This window comes from Stegastes partitus, unplaced genomic scaffold, assembly GCF_000690725.1.
Source record: "Stegastes partitus isolate 25-593 unplaced genomic scaffold, Stegastes_partitus-1.0.2 Scaffold1274, whole genome shotgun sequence".
Classification (NCBI taxonomy): Eukaryota; Metazoa; Chordata; class Actinopteri; family Pomacentridae; genus Stegastes; species Stegastes partitus.
Window position 1 is genome coordinate 103,393 of NW_007579005.1, and position 26,776 is coordinate 130,168.

The window sequence follows — 26,776 nt, forward strand, 5'->3', positions numbered from 1 at the left end:
CTGCTAACATGCTGTCAGGTCGAGTGCTTTTCAGTCACAACAGCATTCGTCACATCGTGTTACTCACTTTGTCAGACGATTTCATTCACGGCATCTTCGTTTACATGTATTCAAACTCAAATGGAACAAGACATGGATGTCATTAAACACTGCGAGTGCTGTCCCACCAAATAAACACCCAATAAACTCGGTCGCTAACAGGACAAGAAGTTCCCACAGTTGTCTCGAAATTGAGTGCAAATAATTCCATTGTTGTGGCGCAGTTTGAACCCACCACCGGGTTTTAAAGGCATGTTTTCTGTTTTTTTGGAAAAAGTCATAATTACAAGTAATTACAAGTTTCTATAAATATTAGATTATTAGCAAAACTACAAAAAATATGAGACACATCTGCTCATTTTTCTTGAGAATTCAGGTAAAACAGAGGTAAAAATATGGGGAAAAAAAGCACAAATCACATATTAATAAGCTGCCCTGTCGTAATTAATGTAATTCTAATTAGTCAGCGTGTTTCTGTGGCGTCCTGTTCAGACTGCAGAGGAGCAGTTCATCCTAAAGGTGATTTCTGAGCCTGTCAGTTGCTGAATTCATAGTTTGATGCAGACAGAAGACGTGATATTAATGATCAAACCAGAGAGAAATTTAAACGAACCAATCATGAGTTACTGAATCCTTCTGTCAGGATAATGAACCAAATCTAATCCTGAATATATTTCATCAACTTTACATGTTTCATTTAGATATTTGTCAAAAATAAACGCTTTGCTTTAACCAGATTCTGTAAAAATCTAAAAATTCTGCACTCCTCAGTAAAACCGTGAAGCCATCGATGACTCAGATGCATCCAACGGTCACGTGACAAAAAATCTGGGATTTTTCGGTCAAACTGGGCTGAACTGCAGGCAGTGTCTACACAGAGCAGATACGAGACAAGTATGGAAACCAAATATAAGTCCAAGTAGGAAATTCCCTGTCGTATGTAGAGTCACTATTTCATTTTTCCAATATTGCTAACACCTGTGGGCACCTGGTAAAATGTTCTACATGTTGATTCCAGGTTTTCTTATTTAAAAAAAAAATAAGTAATCAAAAAAATAAGAATTTTTTTTTATGATTTAAGGCATTATCGTGTGTCGTATTGCACAAAAGAAAACATTTTTAAGTTCTTTCTGCTTCTAGTCATGGATGTTTTGTCTCCACAGAGGTGCAGGACTTTATATAGCAGTGAAAAATGTGAATTTTACAGTGACAGGAGCAAAAAAAACATCCAGAAACTGCTTTGGCATTCTGCGTGATTAATGATTTTGTGACTCTTGCTTTACTTAAAAATTTCTTAAAATTCCAAACATTTAGATTCTTCGTAAAAGTTTAGTCTGACTTTTATTTGAGGGCTGAAATTTAAATAACTTCATGCTTCCAGCTATAAACCAGAGCTGTAACCTTTGCTTCAGACATGAGGGAGTCTGTTTTATGGGAAGATTCTACATTTTACAGTGATTGATTCTCTTAACGAGATTGTTCAACAAAACAAGTTTCCGTCCTTTAAAAAAAAAAAAAAAAAAAAACAGCCTCGGAGGCCATTAGCGTCCACGGGGCTCTCAGATGTGGAAATTTTGGTTTAAAACTTCAGCTTTCTGTTTCATCTCGGCCAGCGTGCGCTCCGCTCGGCCTTTTGTTCCCGGCAGAAATCTGTAAAAGGCATCCAGTGTGGTAAAGATGTTAAGAAATCACATGCTGAAAAAGCTAATTATATGCCGGGTGATTTCAGCAGTCTCGGTTTTCCTTCTAAACACACAGGCTGCCTTCATTTTTACAGTAAACGTGCCAGACGATCAGGCCTGGCACAGGAGGGAAATACTTCAGGGAAACCCATCCACTCCAAAACCTCGTCCCTCCCTCCCTCCCTCCGGCTGGATGTGCAAATAAAAAGAGAAAAAAGAGGAAAAACGGAGTGAGTCAGGCAGTGATTGTCGCTCAGGTCAGTGTCTGAGGTGAATCACGTTTCCGTAACTTCAAAACATCTCCATGTGACATTCCTACTCAGAAAACTTCCATCTGTGATGCATCTGTGAGGCCTTTAAACTTGTAAATATGGGATCAAACAAAAGCATCCCGACTGTAAAATGGACAAAAAGTCATCACAACATAATTAAAAAAGGTTCAGACATGAGCTCAAATTAATCTTGTGAGAGTACAAATGATTTAATTAATAGAACAGCGAGATTAAACCGAAATATTCAAGCTGCAATAAGCCTGTAAAAACAAAACAAACGCCTAAAAGATGCTAAAAACCTCCAGAGAACTACAAAGTCAGGTGATTATTTATTATGGGTTCATCACAAGTTCTTCACTTTCTGAAATTGCAAGTATTTAGATCAGTTGTTAAAACAAAAATGTTAATTAATGCAGCTTTAAGTTCACGTAATCTGAACCCCTGAAGGAACTTTGGAATAACTTTTGTTGAGTATGACAAAGTTATAATGCCATAAATCATTTTTAAAAAAAAAAGTTTGTTAATAATCTAGATTAGAGTTTAGATTAAAAAACCCCGTAATAAACATGTACAATATTTTTCCAAGTGCCCACAGGTGTTACCACAACTGGAAAAAAAATACGGTGACTATACATATTACAGATATTCTACTTTTATTTTACATTTATAGTTTTTTGTCTCCTCGTACACAGCCTGCAGTTCAGCCGAAAACCCTGAGTCACTCATGGCTCCACTGTTGTGTCAACAAGTACAGAATTTTTCTTTTATTTTCTTTTCTCATCACCTTACATGCAATGGCTATTTTAAAATACACTTATTTTAAACATTTTAAATCTGTTTCCATACTTGCCTCCGCTCTGCTCTGTGTAAAAAAATCCTGCAGTTCAGCCAAAAATTAAGAATTTTCATCACATGATTGTTGGTTGCTGCTAAATCCCCGACAGCTTCTTGTTTGCACCAAGGAGTGCAATTTTTTTTGTTTTTTTCAGAATCCAATTAAAGCAAACGGTTTGTTTTTGGCAATTTTTTTGAATGACACAAGTAGAACAAAGTGGTTTTGGTCGAATAGCACTTATTTAAGCTTGAGTTTAGTTAATTTTCCACACTGAACTGCATGTTACAGGTGAGTAGTTCAAATGCTGTCAGAAAGTTAAAAATCCAACTAATTTTTCTGTTTTTACAGTTTCTGGCTCTGATAAATGGCTTAATTTATGTGTTTTTTTAAACACAGCGTGTCTTTTATAACCACTGGCGGGTTTCAGGGTTCAGAAGGTTAATCGACTTCTACAAAAACAGAACCTTCAGTCAGTACACCGAACCACTACGGTCCGACAGTGACTTTAACGTAGTCACAGTGGGAGTGAAAAGCATTAAATTTAAGTGTGTATTTCTAAAATTGAGCATCACCCTTTGAGTCCTGTTGGATTACGGCCATTCTGTTCTATAGGAGGCGATAAACTTGGTATTTACTGCCAATTTAATTCATACAGTAAAACCACAATATGTAGCTTGAAACTCAAAGCTGAGCGAATGCGGGTCACACACGCTGCAGCCAACGGAGAGCTGGTAGCGGGAAAACATGCATTATAAAGCAAAACACATGGTGCATCCATCCTGCATTTATGATCTCTTAATTTTTATTATGGCCACTCAAACCTGCCACATCAAGGCGAAGACATGAGGCGCGATGGTTTAGGCAGACGGCGAGAGCAGGGGGGACCCCGACCCGCAATCCTTTTCAAGAGTCCGACCGCAGCGGGACCAAAGACAGCCCGCCCACATCAAAACCCCGCCGGCGGATTAAAGTGAGCCGCGAGAGACCGACAATGTTAGCGACTGGATTGGGGCACCTGACGGGAACGGATCCGGCTTTGAAAGTGTTAAAACCTGAGAGCGGTTTCAGTTCTAACTTTAGTCTTTGGAGCAGGATTAAGTAAAGAGGTGACGATTAGAAAAAAAACACCTAAAACCTGTTGGAAGACGTCCTTAGATGTGACAACGATGGACACAGGTGGTGATTTTTAGGGTTGACTTTGATGCTTTATTAAAAAGTGAATTGGAGCAGTGGTTGAAGTACTTTTTCGAACAAATCGGTGAAGGCGGTTTACTTTTTTGGACTTGAAATTTTGTACATTTCAAACTGGTATTTGAATTTCTGCAAAAACATAAAAATCAGGTTCACTGCTTCTTCAGCATTACGCATCTCCACATTTTTCTGCTGCAACTCAACCATCCGAGGAGTAAACAAAAGGAAAGAACAACAAGTCCAACGACAAAATCTTCTTCTTGTACATTTTACATTGGGGTAAAGTGAACAATGAGGCTAGAAACTCAAGTAGACCAACCTTAACCCTGAACTGTTCTTTTCAGAGGAATCAAAGGACTTAAGCTCATAACTTCAAAGAATTTAGAAATTTCAACAATTTCCCTGAGGTTTCCACCAAAGGGATCAATAAAGTTCTATTCTATTCTATTCTATTCTATTCTATTCTATTCTATTCTATTCTATTCTAACTTAAACCGTAGCATTAACGACACCTTTCAATTTGGACAAACCTAAACTAATTGCGTTTTCTACCAACTGAGTTTGGTTCTACAGTCGTCTTTTAAGTTGATCTAATCAAGGAAACCAATAAGTGATATTTGGAACTGATGTATTTGCAGTCAAACCAAAAAGTCGAATTTTAGAATAAGTCCTAACTTTAGTCTTTGGAGCAGGATTAAGTGGAGAGGTGGCGATTAGAAAAACAAAAAACCTGTTGGAAGACGTCCTTAGATGTGACGACGATGGACACAGGTGGAGATTATTAGGGTTGACTTTGATATTTTCAATAATGATTATTAAAAGTGAATTGGAGCAGTGGTTGAAGAACTTTTTCGAATGAATCTCGCTTGTCTTTCTGCTTTGGTGAAGACGGTTTAATTCTGTGGACTTGAAAACTACATTTTGTACATTTCAAACTGGTATTTGAATTTTCACGCTTCACGAACAGGAAAATGAACCAACAGACATCCAGAATAACTGCTGAACACTTGCTGTTGACATTGTTGGTCACTGTGAGCTTACTGGGAAGTAAAATTCATACGTGTTAAACAAACAGAATACAACATGTTAGTGCAGTTTGCTTTAGAGGTGCTGGAAGGCTGATTTTAGTTAGTCTGAGGCAAAAACAGGCTGGTTGCTAGTTTGAGTTTCTGTGCAAAAAAAAGCTGAGTTAAGCGAAGCAGCTCTTGGTTCCAGTTAATGTAGACATACAATCATATTAAATTCCTGCATTACTGTTTAACTTCATATCAATATGAAGCCATTATTTGGTATAAATTACACCTGGTATTGTGATTGTTGTGGTCTCAGCAGAAAACTTTAAAATGTGTGTAAATGAGTGGAACCTCAGTTTAAGCTGTAGTGAGTCACGTGCACAAAACACCAACTCCTCCGACTGTAAACCCTCAAAACAACTTCTGCACGTGCCTCCAACCTGCGGGTGACATCAGCATGACACATACAGTAGTTCCTGGATACAGAGGTTTACAAGTTGTCATAGCAACCCCCTCCGGGCTAACATCCGCCCAAAACGGCAGCAGATGCCCATTGTGTTGAAGCGTGTACAGTAAAAGCCGTCTAATGCGGCGCGGTAATTATTGTTGTGGAATTTAAGCTCATCTGGCTTCCATTAGCGTCCGTCCTGGTGTGTTTTCCATGAGGCGGGCAGCTGTCTGGAAAACACAGCTTCTTCCCGAGGATGGAAGTTTCCAGGGCGGATGCTTCCCAACAGCACCGAGGTGCTGATGGAGACGTGACGGACGCGGCGGTGGTGTCTTCTGGTGGTCAAGCCACCTGCTTGGTCATCACCGCTTGTTTGCTGTTTGGGAAGGGAAGGAGAGGACAGCGGCTCTACGCTTTCTGCTGATGCAGGACTTCATTCTGTCCATGTGAAAGCTGGGAGCTGTTGAGAGCTTGTGGAACATCCCTTTAATATCCTTGTATTTGATAATCTCCCATGTTTCACAGTCATTTGATCTATAACATTACTGTAAAAACGCAAAAGCACTGACGTCAATTAACCCCAAAACCTGCCTGCAGGTTTGAAAGGCATGCTATCTTTAAAAATCACCAAAATTACAGCATTTATCAGAGTCAGATATTGTAAAATCAGAAAAAAAAAGTCAGATTTCCCGACAATCCATCAACTACTCACATGCAACATGCCGTTCTGTTAAAAAAAACATGGCCAAATCTAAACTTACAATTGTGATTTTTCATTAAAATCACTATATTCTACATGTCTCATTTAAAAAATTGCTGCAATTAAAGAACTTTCACTAAATAGATTCTGTAAAAATCAAAAAATTCTGTGTTCCTTAACACAACTGGAAAGTTGTGACTGATTTAACTGTGACCAAGAGTCGCACAACAAAAATTCAGGAAGTTTCTTGCTAAACTCGGTTGAACTGCAGGCTGTGTTTCTTCTCATAGCCTCGGCCATCTTTATGTGGAGCAACAATTCTTTTTTTTTCAGATCCTCAGAGAGTTCTTTGTCATGAGGTGTCATGTTAAACGAGCGATAACGCCACATTTAACACACCTGCTCCCCATTCACACCTTGTAACACTAACGAGTCACACCGAGGAGGGAAAATGGCTAATTGGGCCCGATTTGGACATTTTCACTTAGGGTGTTTTTCATAATTTGTATCATTTTAACTTTGTCTTACCATAAACAGGACATTTTTGAGTTCTCTCTACTTCTAGCCATGGTTTTGCTTTTTCATAGAGGTGCAGGACTTAAAAAAACTGCAGGTCCAGAGGGTTAACTGACATTTTAATCAAACAAACTACATCTACACAGGCGAGTTTGTCCATTACACTAAACTGAGTCGACGTCACATCACCAAAGCAACAGCTCCACATTACAAAAGGTGTCAGAGTGTTAAAAAAAAAAAAGGTCCTAATAAAGCCGCCTGTGTCGACCCATTAAATGAAAGCCAACAAATCGTAGCCTGTGCTGCCAAAAACCTGAATACGCTGCATAAATATTACATATTAGTGTTTGATGCCCAAAAATCATTCCTCAGTTCTTGTTATTCATGTTTATGTAATTTAGTCTTTTCTTTTTTTCCCAGCCAGACTGGTGGCATGGCTCCGGGGATGGAAGTCCAGCACATTAGTCTAGACTGAAATATGGGCCACTGCTTTAATACAGATGACATTTGGTGTAGATGTCGATGCTGCTCAGACAGCGTACCCTGGTCTGTTGATATTTTTAGTTTTAAGTGAAAGATCTCAACAGCTAATGACTAATGTACCCAGAAATTTGGCTTAAACAACATTGTCCTTCTCAGGATAAGTTCATAATCACGTTGGTGATGCTCAAACTGCCCAAATAGTTTTTTTCCCCCAACATTTGTCTGTATATTAGCAAATGTTAGCATACTAAAGCGCTAAACTAAGATGGTGAACAGTGTAAAGTATTAGTTGCTAAATATCAGCATGTTAGATTTGGGAAGCAATTAACTAGTTCTTGCAATATGCGTGAGTCGTAACTGTCGTGCTTTGGGGGGTCATAGTACCAATAACGTCAAGATGGTGTAACACATTTTTGTGACCACACTCTGAGGGAGTCAACAGATTGGGATGATCCAACCTTCACCTTTTTGACTTGCTAAAGGAGATTGCAGATGGTGCTCGTCACAGAACTGGACTTCCAGGGAACTTTCCAAGTGTGGCAGGAGCACTGGGAGCGGTGTATCGCTGCACAAGGAGACTAAGCTGGTTGATTAAAGCATGTTGCACATAACATCACGCTGTTAGCAGTGTTACATGTGCTACATGTGTGTTTGTGATTATTAGGTATTTGCGATTTCACCATGGACCACAAACCGAACATTACATTGTGTGGTGGTTAACACCTGGATGGTCCAATGTTTATGCTGGGGATCATCACCGGAGATAAGAGGTGAGTCTGCGGCTGCCATCAGGAGAAGAAACAGCAATTGTCTAGTGGAAGAGCCCAAAACTGGACAAGAAGCATAAGAAAAATTTAAATTGCTTTCGTCAACATTCATGTGGTTGCACAGCGTGAAATAATCCCCCAAAGTCGAACGCTCAAGGTGGTGTAACATCTCGATGTGTCTGAGCGAGAACCTTCATTGCAAATGACCTGAACTATTATGGGATGTCATGCCTGGTCACAGTGTGGCGATTGCGTATGGGTGTTCTTGTCTGCAACAACACAATCGCTGCATCCCATTTGCTCTGCTCACCAAACAGGCCCCATGTTCCTCTTTTACCAAAGTGAAACTCAAGTTGAAGGGTCCCTGTTTTGACACAGTAGAGGAGACTCAGATCACGCATGGTACTTGACACACTGACAGAACTGGAGGCACAAGTGTTCCAGGAGCACTCGGAGCTGTGTTTTTTTTGCTGCACGAGGAGACGACTTTATTCATGTGTTTGCTAAGTTTTTAAAGTGATCATTACTTTGGTGGGGATGAAGGACATGTCTTGTAACTTTTTGATGAACCCTCGTACTTCAACAGGGTCGGTGGCCAAATTTAAACCATGTGGGGTCTTTGCTGTTAATCTAAGAACTTTTGCACCTCGTACATATGTCATACATTCGGATTTGTGCTCGAGCATCAGATGTTACCTCTTGAACCACCGCAGCGACAAAGTGATGTGTTCCATGTGAGTCTCTGAAGCCATTTCCCGTCTGCCTCTTACTCCTTTCGCTCTCAGTGCAAGCTACCACTTCTAGTTTTGATTTATTGTCATTTAGTTTGGAGCAAGTTGAGGACACTTCAACACAACCTGCTCTACCTTCCGAGCCGCTGCTTCAGTTACAGACTAAACATTTACTTTGCGATACAGAGCAATGACGAACTACGCACATACATCTTCTCTGTATGCGTCTCTATATTCTATCTTTATACGAGCTGCAGCCTTTGCTTGTAATTACATTATCGAAGAACACCAAAACTCCTCAAAGCTCGACCATAAATGTCCCTTTTCTCCATCTTTGAGGATATTAACGAAAACTGCCTTTTATGAGAGACTCGCTTGTAATATGTGAGTGATCTCAGGTGGTTAATATTACAGATGGTTAACCAATATGTTTTAATAACAGAACACAGCCACTACTCCAGTCCAGTCCATTCATTTTAAATAAACACAGATTTGTTTGAAAGTCGGTGTTAAGTACATGTCCAGACAGTACTAAAGTGGAGCTATTTAAGTCCGGCCTCTCTGCGGTCGGCCTGTAATAGGGACCTGGACAGGCCTTATTAGCGATAATCAATTCACTAACCTACATTCCTGCTTCAGAAGAAAAAGGACAGACGGGCCTCGGGCGAAGCCAATCCTGCAAAAACCATCAACGCTGTGCCACATTCCTCTCAGTCTAAGAGGAAAAGCGATGTTTCTTTCCCATTTTCCAGGGGCTCGGAAAAGGCTGAGCAGAAATGAGGTGGCTGCGTGCAGTTTTGGATTCCCTGTCGCACATGATGCATGGAGTGAATGGAATCATTCAGTCAACCCGTTCAGCTCGGCGATGCTGGCAAAAACAATCGAGAAACCTGCACCTGTGAGCAACGTGACACGCAAATGAGTACGCAAATGAACGAAATGTTGACTCGCGAGGGTCAAATGCATTTCATTTTCCCCTCAGCCATGTCGGCACGCACTCTGAGAGGTCGGAGGTCGCCGCGGGAAGTCGCCATAAAAGCCACTGGGCTGCCTATTTCTTCCTTCTCCGTGCGATTTCCAAGAAAACGTCCGTGCAGTTTCTGTCTTTGAATAATTCCTTCCTGCGCTGTGTCCTACCCCAATATCCTGTTTCCACAGAAAGCACATTAAGCGAAGGAAGCTGGACGATCTAAATATGCAGCTTCATTGTAACGTCGGGGATGTAAAGCAGATGTTAAGAGTCTGGCTTTGACAGAGCGGATGGAGTGTCGCTTTAACTGCGTTCACACTGGGCTCGGACTGTGTGGTTCGCCACAGTTTCATGCAACATTGTCAAGAAAATTACAGCTCGCCAAAGCATAAATTAAATCCCCCAAAATTGGTATCAAGTTATTTTAAAATGCAGCAGCAGGCCGAGTGGGAACCGGGACTGTTCAAACGGTAAAACTCTTTCAATTAGGAGGCAAATCCGAGCTAAATCTGAACTCTGAAGAGGATAATCAGCGGTTTAATTCTCTGTCATTCCCTGACACTGAGCAGTTTCTGGGAAGTTTTTGCTCCTGTGACATTTTTACTCGCTGTGGGCTCATTTTTCACTCCAATATAAAATCCTGCACCTTTACGGAAACAGAACAACCATGACCAGAAGTAGAGAGAGCTCAAACATGTCTTGTGTGAAGTTTGAGACAGTTAGAATGACATAAATCGCAAAAAGACATCACAAAAATTGAATATCCTTCTTTATTTATCTACAAAAAAGCCTAAAAATAAACCTGGAATCAGCATATACAACATTTATTCCAGTGTCCATAGGTGTTACCGATATTGGAAAATGTTGAAACTACATTATATTGTTAATTTACTTTATATATTTTCAATTTGTTTCCATACCTGTCTCTTATCTGCTTTGTGAAAACCAAACCTTTGGTCACAGCTGAGTCTTAAATGGCTTCTTGGATGCATCGGGAGTGCAGAATTTTTTATTTTTTACAGATTCTGGTTCATGAAAATGGTATATTTTTGGCAAGTTTCTCAAAATTTTAATCTTAAATTGAATATTTTTTCCAAAGAAACAACAAATTGAAGATAAACAGTTTAAGAACCATTGTAAAGATGAACATTTGATGATTTTTGATGTTTTTACAGCATCTCGCTCTGATAAATGGTGTAATTTTGGTGAATTTTTAAACCACAACAGGTCTTTTTAACCTACTGGTGGATGTGGTGTTCAGAGGGTTAATACAACCCTCTGTTAAGTCTGCGTAATAAGTAAATCTAATCTCAACGTAAACCCTTTCACCTGTAGTGGCTGTTGGGATAATCACCACATGCTTTGAATGCATTCACGTCGGGCTGCGCGATGTGAGATCTCAGCATATTCCAGCGTCTTTTCTCAAAATACTGTAATTACTGCGTTGGTTTTCACTTTGAGGTTTTACAACATTGTTTTGGTCTTTTCAGGCCTTCATTATACCCTGGGTGTAAAAAAAAAAAGGAAAGGAAAGAAAAAAAGGTGTAAGGCTCTACTCCACTAAGAAAAGGATCATCGCGTCTGAATAAAGCCTCGCTAAAATTAAAGAATTAAGGTAAATGTATTCAGAAAACAACGATTTACATGTTAAAAATGCAACAGGTGCAAACACAGAAGCCGCATTCTGGACGTCTACAGTCAAACAGCTCATTCAAATGTCACAGAGTGATGTATTAAGCAAACGTTTCCTGCTCTGTGTTGGCGATAAGGTGCAGTAAATGAGGCAAGGAGGAGTCAGCAACTTTTTTTTTTGACAGCGGAGGAAGGAAAGGCGGGTTTGCTGCAGCAGAGCACATACCAGGACTCGGCCCAGATGTCAGCGCCGCTACTGTTTTCAATTAAGAGCCGGTACATAGGGAGGACAGTGAGTGTGTGTGGGGGGGGAGAGGACATCAAGGAGGAAGATTTTGTGGAACAGCTGGATTTGGAGAAGCTAATCTGTATTTATACCGGCTGCTCGAGCTGCAGGAACGGGTGGTGCTCTGTGAAACGCTGCAGCAATATTAATAAATTAACTGGAAACTGAATTGAAAGCCAGCAGCAGCTACAAGAGGCTAAAAATATTTTAATAACAGATAATGCAAAAGGAATTTAAAGCCCCCATCAGGATTCCCATCAAGATGGTGACTGACTGATGCTCACATGTCTGGTTAGTGTAACGTTGTACAGGTCCCACATGGAGAAAATCCATTTATTCTGTTGTTTTTATGTTGTAACAACTTGTAGGTGTAAAATAGGACCTACATGCCAATTCCCAAACCCCCCTTCAAATAGGTAGCCTCCCAGCTTTACAAGCCAGTCAGAGTTTTGTTCAGTTTCTATAAAGTCTCAAGCAAAAACCACCAAATGTTCCGCTGTTGGCTGCAAGAGTGAACACGAGAGTCCTCATGCACCCCCAGCATCAGAGAAGATCCAGTGGATTACTCAAAGTATTGAAGCCAATGTCACCACAGTAATAAGGAAAACCTTAGTGGTAGCATGGCGTACAGCTAATGTGGCTAACATTAGCTTTGATCGTAAGCTCACAGGCCTTAGCTCTGTGGAAATTGTAAAGCTGAGCGGCCATAAGAGATGGTGGAAACTGTCATTTGAAGCAAAAAACAAGGACAGAGCGGGTAACAGTGTTTTCATGTCGCCTCCTTGTGCTTTAGTGCAACTGAAACTCAGCTAGTGTTTACGTCTGTTAGCTTCTCTCCTGCTCTCTGTGCTCACATCGACAATAAAGCTGCACTCATTTACATACGCTTCTGTTTCTGCTTTCAGAAAACAGAACGAGTATGAAGTAGTGACTGAAACACAGCCCGTTAAGACTACATGCGTAGGACTACTCATTTCATAATCGCAGTGTCATCTGTCATCATACAGGAGTTAAAAACAGCAGCTGCGCCTTGAACTCAGCAGAGAGAAAGTTAGAAGCTGCAGAAAGTCCTGGCGACTTTTGTTTTTCTGCAAAATCTGACAAAGTGTGCGATTAGAATTAAACTCTGGGATCATCAATACTGGAGCTCCACAGGGCAGCAACTACATGTTTGTCTCCTGTTGTGGTTTACAGCAGAATCGTCAGAATAAATCTTCCTTTAACAGCGTGACAAGGAGGATTTGAAGTGCTGGAGGCTGCAGATAGCCTCAAACTGTTCGTATTAATTGTGAATAACACAGAGTTTGCTGCAGCCAAGGAGGGAAACTAATCTGATGCAAAATAACGAACGGAGAAGCTAAAATTTGAATTATAAATCAATAATTTGACTTTTTTTTCTTTGCAGGTGAGCGGAAAGGCTTAAACACATTAGAGCATTATCATGAAGCTCAAAGCTCTGCTCATAATTTTTTAAACGGCACTAACTATCAGACACTTCCGGTTTGCGTCACACAAGCCACTTTATAAGAGGGCTCAAGAGGAGGTTAATTTTGCAGCTTCCACAATCTTCAGCAACTTTTATAAAGCAATTTCACGATAGCAAATTTTATTAATTTTTCCAGTTCAGCTTAAACCCCTTTGTCTGTTTGTGACCCCTCATCACAGACTGGGTTCAAACGGTGGCCAATTACATGAGTCATGTTCCTTTTCTGAATATTTTATGTAAACACGTTGTCTTGACATTGATGCCTGATCTTTAAAGTTTGAAATGATACCAAAAGTTTAGCATTTTCTTGTTGCTTAGCCCCTTAGATTGTCCTTGTGACACTCCTTGGGGACCACAACCTTAGAGACATGAGAAAAACACTGCATCACATCAACAGTAAAAAAGGAAAAAGAGAAGGAGATACCCCAGAGTTGAGTGTTTGTGATATGATTAAGATAAGAGACAGCGATCTCCTCCGCAGGTTTAACAAAGACACTGTTACTGGAAACTATCTAAACACTATTATGTGTTTCGTAGCAGCTATGAAAACAAATTGTGTAATGCGACTGTGTTTCGGCGCTGCGCATAAATGTTTGTGTAGAGTCTCCTGTCTGGTTAATGGGGGATTCCAGCCATAAAAATAAATGTGGGATGACTGGCCTCCTGCTGCGGTTTGTTCAGCAACTCATGGTGAGCGACGGACAACAAAAACCAACACCCTCTGGTCTCACCGAGGGACGCTTCATCACTGCCCACAGAAAGACTGAGCCATGCCAACGAGTGGAAACGACCGTCTATCACGGCTCAAAACAAATATTGGTGAAATTTGTGGGACATCTCCGATGAGGTATTTTATTTGCTTTTGCACACAAGACGTCACGTTCAGACGTTTACGTAGCAGAAGATGTTTTACTGAGCAGTTCAGAAATGGATGGTTCCCAAAATGTGGGACTGTTCACACAAATAAATCCAAGAGGTCACAAAATTTGCAGAAGGATAAGACAGAAAAATATACTTCTGCTGCACGAAATTTAGTTTCTTGTAAAATAATAAATATTTCAACTCCTTTGGGGGTTGTCAGATTAACCCTCAAAGCAGTTTCTGGGTGTTTTTTTGCACTACAGGCTCATTTTTTAATGCAATATAAAGTCCTGCACCTCTATGCAAACAGTAAAACGATGCCGGGACGTAGAAAGAACTAAAAAATGTCTGTTGTGCAGTATGACAAAGGTATAATGCCATATTTCATGAAAACAATTGGAAGTTCCAGGGTGAATCTGCACACTGCCTGCAGTTCATCCCAGTGCAGCTGAAAAAGCCCCAAATGATTTTGTCACAAGACAGTTGCAGCTTTAAAAGCTATATTATTATTTTGTTTCTTTTAATTTCCAAAATTCCACCATTTATCAGAACCAGAAAGTGATCATCTGTGACGTAACATTTCGTATGAAAAATAAGCTTAAAATCAGGCTTTTTTTTGTCACTATATTCTACAAATTCTAAATTAAACTTTTTACTTGAAACCAATTCTGTAAAAAACAAAAACATTCTGCACTCTTTGGCAAAACCAAAACGTATGAGGGTACTATTGTAGCAAAACTATTTGTAAATGTGTATGGAGATCAATCTGTGTGTCTGTAGTGAGATTTATTAATGCGTACAAAGATCTGTAAATGCGTACAAAGATATAAATAGATGAAAAGTCAAAGTATTTGGCTACAAATGCTGGAAATAAAGACAAATCACCAGTTACCAGTCAAGCGGCCTCACAAGTGGCTGTCTTTGTACACATGACTTATCTGTAACTTCAGGGTTTCTTTGCCCTGAGCTCAGACTCACAGGCTTGTTCATTCTGCCTGCGAGCTGCTCTGCTGCTCTGTAACTCAGCAGTTGTGCCGCCTGCAAGCCAACAGGCGGCGCTGTCCCCCAGAGTCTTTGAGGGATCGCAACATTGGTATATGTCCCATCCATCCATCATCTATACACCGCTTAATCCTCACTAGGGTCACGGGGGGCTGGAGCCTATCCCAGCTGACTCAGGGCGAAGGCAGGTTCACCTGGACAGGTAACCAGTCATTGGTATATGCCAACGAGTTAAATTTGATGAGTTTGTGGTATACAGATATTTTAACACATCGACGAATCTCACTACAGACACACAACTCTTCATGCACATTTACAAATAGTTTTGCTGCAATAATACCTCCATAAAAAGCCATTAGTGACTCAGCTGCAAGCAACAGTCACGCAATAAAAATGAGGAGATTTCTCAGCTGAACTGCAGGCTGTGTCCAACTAAAATAATGTCTAGTAACATCTGCAGAGTGTAGAGTGGCCTTTGTTTTCCCCCCAGTGTTGGTTACACCAGATAGAAAAACGTTGCACATGTTGATTCCAGGTTTTTGAAATTATAACTTTGTCATACTGCACATTTCTGAGTTCTCTCTCCTTCTCATCATGGTTGTGTTGTTTCCACAGAGGTGCAGGACTTGTTGTTGCGGCGAACAATGAGCCCACAGTGAAGACAAATGTGACAGAACGCAAAACATACACAGCAGCTATTGAACACAATTTGGCTCACACGTATTGCTCGAATGTATCGGTAATCCCCTGCAGTCGGGGGACCCATCTGGTTCTCGTTGAATGTCGAGCAGTCATTTCTTCAGCATCTTCCACTTCCCACAGAGACAATGAGATGATACTATTTTTAAAGTAATCGCTCTCCTTAAAGCGAATGCTGCCATGACTCACTCTCCAAACAGTAACTCATCAGTGGTCTCAGTTTCCTGTGAAGCATCACGGAGTCGCCACCGAATAGCTCTGAAATGAAACTTACAGTACGCTGAGACAAGTGGAAAAACAACACTGATGTCACGTTTAAATTTAACCCTGACGTCTGACTTCCTGTGGACCTTCGACCTCTGACCTGCCGATGACTCACTGCACCGTCCTCCCCAAATTAACTTTCTCTCCTCCCACGAGCACCTTCCCTGCTGCTGCTCAGGTTTCTGGGAAACGCTGCAGCCTTGTTACGGTTTTCTCAATGGAAGGAGCTGCCGAGATCCGCTGCCAGGCGAACTCAGAAATAGTTGATAGGGCAGCTTTTACAATGCTTGAATAACACAGGAATGGCGTACGGGTAAACACTCTGCTCGGCCTGTGCTCAGTTCTCAAAACAATTTGAGTAGCTTTTAGACAAACAAAGCTTTTAATTTGCATCTTTTTATGAGCCCAGGACCTGATTCCCAGAAATCAACTGTCAATTAAACAATGAAACCGATAAAATAAATGTCTTCTTCCTTTGGTGTTTCTGCTCATGAGGTGCAGCTGTGAACTTTGTCCAGTCTGAACTTCACTATAAGCACAAAAATTCAATTTCCCATCCAATATTAGCTGTATTTAAAAACACTATACCTATTTAATGCACTGCTTATAGATTTTTTTGGGCCATTTGTGTGCAATGGAACACTTTAAGACATCAAACAACGACATCAGCTCCTGTCTGCCTGAAGAAATCCAACATTCACTTTAATTTTAGCTCCGTTTTGGTCTTTACCAACTGTTGAAGGAAACATGTATCTCTAGGGATGCTGCTATTGTTTTTTTTTATTGATTAATCTATTAACTATTTTACAGATAAATTGATTAAAGTTAAAATTTTCCACCAAAATAGCAAAATGATCATTAAATTTAAGTTCATTTTATTTTGAAAAACCGGCTACGTGTCTAATGCAACATGACACAAAATTACAAAACAAAGGTTTTCATATTAAAAAATTATAAGCAAAGTCAGCACGCAGCAATTATGAAGTTTTAGTGAAGAAAAACACTTGTTGTAATGAATTGAAGTAAAAAAAAAAAAAAACATGCAACATGGGATTTATTATGCTAACTAATTAGCACTTTAGCTGCTACATGCTCTGCTACGTTGACACGCTAGTTGCTAGCTTCGTCTGGTTGTCATTTGGTGCGGGGCAGTTGGTCTTTTCACCTAAATAGATGCTAAACTGCCACAGAAGTGAGGCGAATTGCAAAGATGTATGATAATTCTCAGTGTTTTCGCCCCTACAAGTGAAACTTCTCACATTATGCAGTCCTTAAACAGCACTAGCCATATCTATATTTTATATTTTATATATGCTTTTGCATATATTTCATGTTTAAATCCCTTTTTATCTATTTCTTTTTTTGTCATACACCCAATTTCCCATTGTTACATCCACTTTTTAAAAATTCTGTTACCCCAAAAGATGCGTTTAACTGTCAAAATACAAAAGCACACGTGTTTATTGACATCAATACGTGACAGATCGATGCCACGATGACCTAGTTTCAGAGCATCTTTTGCGGAGAAAAGGCACCAAAAGACTAAAACCCGACAATCTCGTTTTTACTGTGCTCAGCATCGGGCCCGGTTTAGGCGATTCCCTCAAACTTAAGGAATTCTTCAAAGCTATTTCCATGCTGTCATACGGCCGTGTCTATGGTCAGGCCTGGTGTCTCATTGTCTCATGCCGTAATACAACGTAGTCATTTTGTGGGGTTTCCTGACCGCACACACACCAAATATGTACAGTAGAGTACAGCAGGGGACCCTGCGTCTGAGCGGCGAGCGCTGCGGTTGCGTTTGGCCCGCCCGAGTAGGAAGTTACTGACCGTTCATCATATTTTATTGCCGGGGGGGGGGAGTCCCATTGTGAGCGGGCTCATGGGTCAGGGCCATGTTTGTGTTTCCTCCTTTGATGTCTTAACTCCACGTCGGATGACAGACGTGCCGGAGTTTGGAAAACCAGCGAGCATCTGTTGAAGCGTTCAGCGAAGGGGACGGACTGGAGGCTTAATTAGGCGCAGCGAGGCCTCCGAATCCTGAAGCAGATAAATAAAGAGGATCCAGTAGCGTCGCACCCGTTCTGTAGCAATCGTTCTGAGTCATTTAGAAAGAAGACATTAGAGGTAACCTGGCTTGTTCTTTCTCCTGTCGGACAACTGTTGAGCTGAACGGGATCACAGTTTAAGACCACCCCTCCTTTTCACTGTTACCATAAAATTTTAATTTTCAAATGGACTCAAATCTGTCTTATAGAGGAATTTATTGAAAACAGCACCAAAGCCAGCCAGTTATTCACTTTTCTAATGTTCTTAAGCCTATGAGCTCCAAGCAGTTTCTGGCCATTTTCTTTGCTCCTGTCACACTTCTACTCACTGTGGGATCATTTTTCAAATCCTGCACGTCAATGGAAACAGAACAACCATGAATAGAAGCAGAGAGAAGTCAGAAATGTTATATGTGAAGTGTGACACAGCTGTCATGTCATAAATCAGAAAAAATAATTTAAATAAATGAAACTTTTTTCAATATTTATTTTCCAAAAATGAAATCTTCAGTTGTTACCAATACTGGGAAAAAAAATGGTGACCCTACACACTGTAGATATTCACTGTATCTATACTCTTTACTGTTTGGTCTCCATGTTCTAGCCTACATGCTTTATGAAAACACAGCCTGCAGTTCAGCCGAGTGTACCTGAAACATCCTTGAATTTTTGTCATGTGACGGTTGGTTGCAGCTGAGTCGGTCATGGCTTTTCAGTTGCGGCAAAAAGTGAAGATTTTTTTCGTTTTTTGCAGAATATGGTTACTGCAAACACTTCATTTTTGGCGAATTTTTAAATAAGATGTACAAAATAAATACATTTTTGATGAAATATTACAATTTTAAGCTTAGATTTTGATATTTGTCCTGACAAAACAACAAATTACATTAAGGTCCATCAGAAAGGTGACAAACAAAATATTCTTTGTGTTTTTACAGTTTCTGATTCTAATAAATGCTGTAATTTGGAAGATTTTAAAATACAAATCGTCTGCTGTTGGGTTAAGTGAGTTAAAGCATATGTTAATGTATTCTAGTAGATCTCCAAAACAAGATTATGAACCAGTAAATGTGCATAAAACGGGCTCTCTAAGTGTGTCTGTCTTGCTGCTTTTTATCAGAATCCAACTATGAGTGTCACTCTGAAACATCTCCATCCTGCCGATGAGCTCATTAGAAAGCACCTCGTCAGACGTGGACATCGTTTGTCACCATCACACTGGACAACAGGTGCTTCCTTCCTGTCGCAGCAGAACCACCCAGCAAGTCTGAGAGAGATCCAAACCGCCAGATCCCAAATCCTCCTCGCAGCCAAAACGCTCTGTGCGACTCGGAAGCGTCCAATTAACGTTCGCCTCCGGTGACCCGACTTCCGCCGACTTCCTCCCCCGAGCTCAGGGGTCGTCCTCGTCCGTCCCACTTAGCGGCAGCGACATGTGGGCTGGACGCCGTCCCTCGGTGACCGTCGCTCCCGGCGGTCGCTATCTTTTCAAGTTTCGCCTCTTCCTGTCTCTTTAGTCAGTCGGATGAAAGGTATTTCCTCTGAGTCACCGCTCTGCTCCCTTTTGTCCACCAGAACCACGCAGCGGCTTAAAGACCTGCAGTGAACAATGCTGCTGTCTGCTCCCCCGGCGACCGGCCGGCCTCCAAACAGGCCTCTTTTCTCTATAATTGGACGTTTTCAGATGAAATGCACTTTGCTCTGCATTATGCTTACAGTACGTTGTCCTACTTTGGCGACATCATTTCCAGAGGGTCTTGAGTTTTTCTCTCTTTTTTTTTTTTCCAGTTGTGTGGATGGAGTCACAGTGACAAGCTGTGAGAGACACACATAACCAGAATATCCTGGTGACTCTCGTCGCTTTTTATCGTGTCCCATTTCTGACAGCAAGAAGTTAAAGTAGAGCAGGCAGCAGCTTTGCATAGAAGTGACCCGTGATTGTTGAGGGTAAAGCCGCAATGTTCAGGCATAATGAACTCGTTAATGGGCTCAAAACATCTCAGTTTTTATACTTAATTACTCCTGTAAGAACAGCTCAAGCTAATTCAAACAGCTCTAACAACTCAGCTAAACACAATTTGGCTAAACAAAAACAGTTTGTATGAGTGTTTTTGAGTTGCGACAACTACGAAGAAAATTATGTTCAACCAACTAACTTCATTGAGTTAGAAGAACGAGCTTTTCCTTAATAATCAGTGCTGTTTTAAATGACCAGTTAGCACAAACGCAAGGTTAAAATCCTGAAGTAAAGGTTCAGAAAATGTACGTATCGAGGCAATTTAGTTCATTTACTGCAACCTGAGTTCTGTTTTTAGTCAAAAAAATGCAGAAAATTCAGTTTAAATCACACAAATCACATGAAGTTGGTGTAATCACTGACATTATGATGTCAAAACAACCCAGTAACATGACGTTTTCTACTTAAAATGTTCATTTAAATGGGTAAGCTACAGCTCTAATCTTGCAGCTACGTATTTAATTAAATTTTTTAGAGTGTGTTTAGCTAATAAATCACTTTCTGCATCCCAAGAACAAAGTGTTGCCCTTCAGTCTGCTTTCATTTCCGTTACGTTCCCCGTAAAACCTTCACTTTGCAGCATTTTGGAGAATCCCCGCTGACAGAAGCCAGACGACGAGGCCTCGCTCGTTGCTTTCAGATTAGACGGAGCATAAACAGGCTGGAAGGCGGCGCGAGTTCAAGTTCATTTATAGCTCTTTATCACACGTAAGTCTGCAGACGACTCCGCGAGGACCGAACAGATAACAGAGGAAACAGTCCGTCCCAGAACAAAATGAAGTCACGGTGGGCAACGGGAGTCGCTGCAGCTGTGTTCGATCTGCACGACGAGCTTTAACGGTAACGTCAACGACGCTGAAGAACGAAGCCAATAAATTAGTGCCAAAAACTGCAGCTCCTTGAACATCCACTTGAGGCATGTGATAAAGGCAGGTCAATAAAATACAGTATAAAAAATGTAAAAGAAATTGTAATATTCTGGCAGCTGGGTTGGAAAAAAATACTGTAAAATTACAAATAATAATTTTATATAAGATTACATGCATTTTTTGGAGCTTTTAAATGTTTAATTATGGATATTTACAAGTGTTAAAACCTATATAGATGAAGAGATAGATGGATGCAGTGATAAATGATAGATTATATTGATTAAAATTGTATTTTGACTGATTATCAGTGTTTATAGACACAAAATGCTAATAAAAAAAGCATTCATTCAACATTTTTGTTGTGAAAACCTAATTATACAAAATCTAAACTTATTTATAATCACAAAGGTTGATATTTATCATTAAATATTTTCTAAATTTACAAATATATTTACAGAACTAAAAATTCACGGGTGTGTCTACCAGTTAAAAGATAAATATCTGTGAAACTATGCAGAATTAACAGATTTTTTTAAAATGTTAAAAACTGTAAATTTATGTAAAAAGAAGGAAATTATCATTAATATTACTCAGTTATTGGATTTAAATGTTTGTTACATTTGAGGTGTAATTTGCAATCTATATTTGGAATTTTCTTAAAATTTTTGTGTGTTTTTTTTCTTTTTAATTTTTTATTATTAAAAGAAAAATTCGGTAAAATTCTGGCTTTATTTTTGGTGACTGCAGAGACCCCTCAGTTAAAACACCCAACTGAAACAAACATGTTAACGGCCTGTTTTGCTATTTTGCTCCTGTGACAACTATAAAGAAGGTGAATTTTTATGTGACTCAATCATTTAAACAGTTTTGAGTTTTAAAGTTATGCCAATGAACTGAAATATCATCGGAAATATGAGAATTTTAAGATTTAAAAGATTAGATTTGATTATTTTTTCAGATGGAACAGCGCATCACTGACGAGTAGTTCAAGGACCGTCGGAAAATTGAAAACGCATCAAGTCTTTCTGTTTCTAAAGTTTCCAGTTGCTGCTAAACTGTGTAATTTTAGTGATCATTTTAAACCGGAACACGCTTTTCAAACCTGCCGGCGGGTTTTTTGAGGTTAAACCTGCCGTTGTGATAATTCCCTTATTAGGTTTGTTCCTTCTGTTTCAGGTCTGTTATCTTTGGGACGTATGTGAGGAATGCAGGCGTTTCACCTCTTTATGAAGTCATGTGAGTGAATCACCGCTTCCTGTCAGCCTGAACTTTCCTGTTTTTGGGCGTCCAGCGTTTAGATCCACGTGCGGGGATCCGCTGCACGACCAGAGGAATGTGACAAATATGTCGGCTCGCGCTGAAGGCGGGGGGCTGAAATAATATCTGACGGGGGCTATCAATGGTTAACTACGGCTGAGCAGCTGGCATAGTTCTGCTCGCTGTGGAGCTTCTGACGAAATCTGACGTTGGATGTTTCTGCAGGCGGTTCTGCATTTTCACATGGTCTGGAAAGCGTTGCACCTGAACGCACCGCTGTTGTAGTGACGGCACAAGGAGTCATGGACGATTAATCGATGTTTGTTTGGATAATATCATCACAAGTTGATCTTTCCATCCGTATCTGGCTTAACTTACTTTGATCAAATGAATGAGAAAAGCCTTTATTTGAGATCAAACCCAACAATCCGAAGCGTTCCACGCAGCTTCTTCAAACTGAGATAACGGCTAATGAAGGCACATGAAGGGTCAGAGTTCCCCGACCCGATTATTTCTGGCCCGCTTATGTAACCGGGAGTAGCCTCGACTCTTAACATAGCTCCTCTCAGCAGATAAGCCTCTGCGGCGGGAGCGCACGCTCAGGACAGGAAAGAAAAGAGGCCTTAGATTGGCTAATTTCTCAGAGAGAACAAACCTGCGAGCTTCTCTTTTGCCTTCGCATCTACCGATCTGGCTGTTTGGAGATAAACAGTCATCTGGTTGCCTCCGACGGCTGCTGCAGACTGGATTCAATAAGTATTACTAATTAAGGGGGCGTCAGGCGGTGGGCAGGATGACTAAGTGAGACTCCTGGGAGAGAAGTGAGCGGAAAAAAAAAAAGAAGAAGAGCAAAACAAAAGGAATAAAGCATTTCAGAAGTGAAGACTGTGTCTCTGGGATTCAGCGATCAATCAACCGACATTTAATCTGATTTTTTGACTAATCATTACCTCGTTCCTGCTTTGTAACTGTGAGGATTTATTGTTTTTACTGGTTTATGGGGTAATAAACTGTTGGCGGCTTTATGTTGCTTATCCATTGTTACTGGAGGGAGGCAGATTAAAGGTCCCATATGGTGAGAATCCATTTTTATTGTGTTTTGTTGTGAACTTGGAGCGGTGAAATGTTTGCTTCTGCCTTCATTCAAGCCCCCAGCAAGTAGAAAGTCTGCAGAATTTTACTGAACTCCAGCCGACAGCAAACACACGAGTTAAAGGCAACAGCTGTGCGATGAACTCAGCGATACAGTCGTGACTCGATAATCTGACCCTTAACAATCCTAAACCTTGCTATCCGACAGTTTTTAAGGAAAAATGAACAGAACCCATTAAAAACAGCCTTAACATACCGACAGCCTTGGATTCTGACTCCAACATGACATTTAATGTCACCAATCAGGATAACGGTGTATTATCTGACTGAACAATCCCACAGATTGGCTACGTTCACACTGCAGGACTTGATGCTCAATGAGGATTTCTTTGTGACTTCCTTCACGTTTCCAATTAAATGCGACTTGTATGTGATCTGCTGTGTGAACTTCATACGACCCAAAAGTGTCCCGCATGCGCAGAAGAGGACACGACGACGTCACACGCAGCGAGCTCAGTGTTTATGGAAGTAAACATGGACGGTGGAAACAGAAGTGTGAGCGCTAACTAAACTAGCATCAGCAGCCAAGTACTGCCTGTGTGTTCTGGACACTTCCACCCCGTCGGAGCGCTGCCCCGGTGTGGAAGTGTCCCCCGACCCCCAAATTTTCTGATATTCATCAATAATTGGGCCTGAATATCCAGAGACCAGAAACTTCTATTGGGACCAGCCCTACTAGTTATTATAACAACTATACAACTAATTAACAAATTCAAGCATCAAGCCCTCCGTGTATCTCGACCTCCGTCTTGCTATCACAACGAGTCACGGCTGTATTTCCATTTTAAAGGATCACTTATAGAGAAAGTCAGAAGCAACAGGAAGTCCTGGTCTCACACATCATTCACATCTGTTTTGCTCTGATCTGTCAATCCCAGAGTGAGTCTTCTTCCTGAAGGAGGGCGTGTTCGGCAGCAGATCAGCTGCATTTAAAGCTACAAACACTGGAAAAGCCCTTTAAGAGGGTGACTAAGCCCAGGAGGTGTACAGTCATGGAGACATAAACCATCCTGACAGTTTTATAAGATGAAAGATTAAAAGACACATTTTGGGAACATGTGAGACTTTCATTAATTTGCTGAAAAGAGGTTCAACATGGGACCTTTCAGTCAGCTAATTACAAAAGCCTTTCAGATGAAGCCTTTTCAGAGTAAATGAAAATAATAAAAACAACTGTGACAGTCTGGCAGCAAGAGTGTAATTACTATCTGTACAAAAAAGTATGTGGACATTATTTACAGTTTGGGCCTGTTTTTTTTTTAAGTTTCGTTTTAATTTTAAGTAGGTAAATTTATATTTTTTTCTGACAATTTACAAGACATTATCCATAATTTACCAAAACAGGCAAAATCTGGACAATAACAGTTTTTTTTTCTTTTTTTAAACCATTTTTCAGTTCTTTCAAATCACAGAAAGCATCTGTAAAATTATCAGATTTCTGCTGATTTATTGAGAGGAAAAAAATGTTTTTATGGTTAACATGTAAATCTATACTTTATACTGTTATTGTAGTGATATTATCTGTAATTTACCAAAAAAAGAAGAAGGAATAAATCTGTGAAATAACAGTTTTACAATACTGTAGATTTAAACATAGTGTGGGCATTTTATGAGATATTTCACAAATATTAATATTCACATGTTTCCCTCACAAATACAGTAAAACATTGACTAGTTTCACGGTCAAATCTGTAAAACAACCAATAAATTTGTGAAAATATGGAATTTTGATGTGGATGTTGTTTTGTTTAATAGTTAACGTTGTCTTTTTTTGTAATTATCTGTTAATTACCAAAACCTTTCATTTGGGGGCAGGTTTAATGGCACGTTTGTCGACAGTTAATTGAATTTATGAAGTTTATGTTATTCACATTATATATTTACATCATAAATACCCTGTTTATATCGCATGATTTAGTATTTATGTGATTTATAAAGCAGCATGGTATAAATTAAAGCACCTTTAACTCACTAGAAAATAGACCCAAGCCTTAGTATTTTGTCCTGCTGTTTCTTTTTTTCTGTGCACTTTTTTATTTGGGAAAATCAGAAGAACGGTTCCAGCATTTATGTCATCCTGACGGCATCACCGGCCTCTGATTGGCTGCGAGCTGCAGAGGTGGAAAAAAGGGGGCGTGGCCGCGTCTGGCGCGCTATATGTACTCGTGCTCGTCTCCGGGACTCAGGGAGAGAAGCTCCAGAGGCGAGAAGCAGCAGAAGCAGCAGCAGCAGCAGCAGCAGCAGTGAGCGAACGGCGGCACAGCACCACTTGGACGTTACGCACAGAGTCCCGCAGCTTCCACGACAAGCGACAGCGCGAACAGACGCCGGTGCGCGGTGATCGGACTCCGTACGGTTTATCAGAGCAAGCGGGGGAAAACTTTGGAACGATGCAGTCGGTGTACCAGCACCTGATCAGCCTGCTGTTTGTCTTCAGCAGCCTGCAGGTTCACCAGCTGACGGAGGGCTGCTCGTGCGCTCTGACGCACCCGCAGGACGCCTTCTGCAGCTCCGACATAGGTGAGTCCTGGAAACACGGAGCTGGTGAAAACCGCTGTATTTTCATTTTTTTTATGTTGGGATTAAAGTGCAGCCTGTCAGAGAGGAAAGACCTGCTGTCAGGAGAACACAGATACCCTGCAATATGCCAGCCAAGTGCACTGTTTAACGGGAAAATCTTCCAATATGACAAAATTGTGTGGCTTTTTTTTTCAGTTAAGATGCTTATTAAAGTTGTGATTCTTGCTCCAAGTCAAGAAAATCATGCATTTCATACCCACAGTACTCTAAATTAACGAAAAGACTCTCCTTAACCTGTTTAAATCAGCAGAGCACATCACTTTTCTTCTTCACTCGCTGCCCTCGGATTATGATTTCCCCTAAATTCAGCAGGATAACATGATCCCCTGCAGCTGATCCTTTGCTGTTTTTCAGTCTTTCGTTGTGTTCACGTGCAGCTACAATCTACAGGGACGTGTTGTGAGTTGACACCAGTTGATAATAAGTTTCAGGATCCTGCTTATTTATCTGGTGTTTGACAGCAGCAGGAGGAGGGTTTATGTGGCTTGTTTTATGCTTTCTCTGACTCGCCAGAATAATATGAACTCCTGGCTCCAACCTGGCCTCTGTTTTTGGAGGATTATGTGCTTCTGCCTTGTAGGGAAAGAGGCTGTTTATTTTAAAAATTGGTGGTGTTTATCTGAGGGGACAGTCTGACTCTGACACTGTTTCTGGTTGAAGGTGAGGATTTTTGTGTTGCTGCCATTTGACCCCCCAAAAATGTAAAACTGTCACGAGACGCTCTGAAGCCGACCCTGACGCACAATCAAACAATAATGTCTCAGTGCGAGGCGAGGCGGTGCGGCCGTGTGTGGAGCCCATGTGTTCGCCCTAATCCCTGCTGCTGATGAATTTACTAGTTTCTGCAGCAACGCCTCTGTAAACACACACACAACCACGCTCCGCCGTCGCACTTGCTGCCGGCCGCCAGTAGAGGCTGACGGCCGTGACAGATGCCCATTGATGCTTTACAGTCACACTGGAATGAATTCTTAGA

At 40.7% G+C, this 26,776-nt stretch overlaps 2 protein-coding genes across 2 annotated transcripts in view; one reads left to right on the top strand and one right to left on the bottom strand.

The window, feature by feature from the left end:
• syn3 (synapsin III) overlaps positions 1 to 26,776 on the bottom strand; it is a 127,143-nt gene that overhangs the window by 27,200 nt on the left and 73,167 nt on the right. The gene's annotated exons all lie outside the window — the stretch shown is intronic.
• Positions 25,409 to 26,776, top strand: part of LOC103369351 (metalloproteinase inhibitor 3) — a 24,460-nt gene continuing 23,092 nt past the window's right edge. Inside the window, exon 1 of the mRNA XM_008298043.1 lies at positions 25,409 to 25,740. Coding sequence (XP_008296265.1) covers positions 25,611 to 25,740 — 130 coding nt within the window. The 5' untranslated portion in view covers positions 25,409 to 25,610. The remainder of the gene's footprint in view (positions 25,741 to 26,776) is intronic.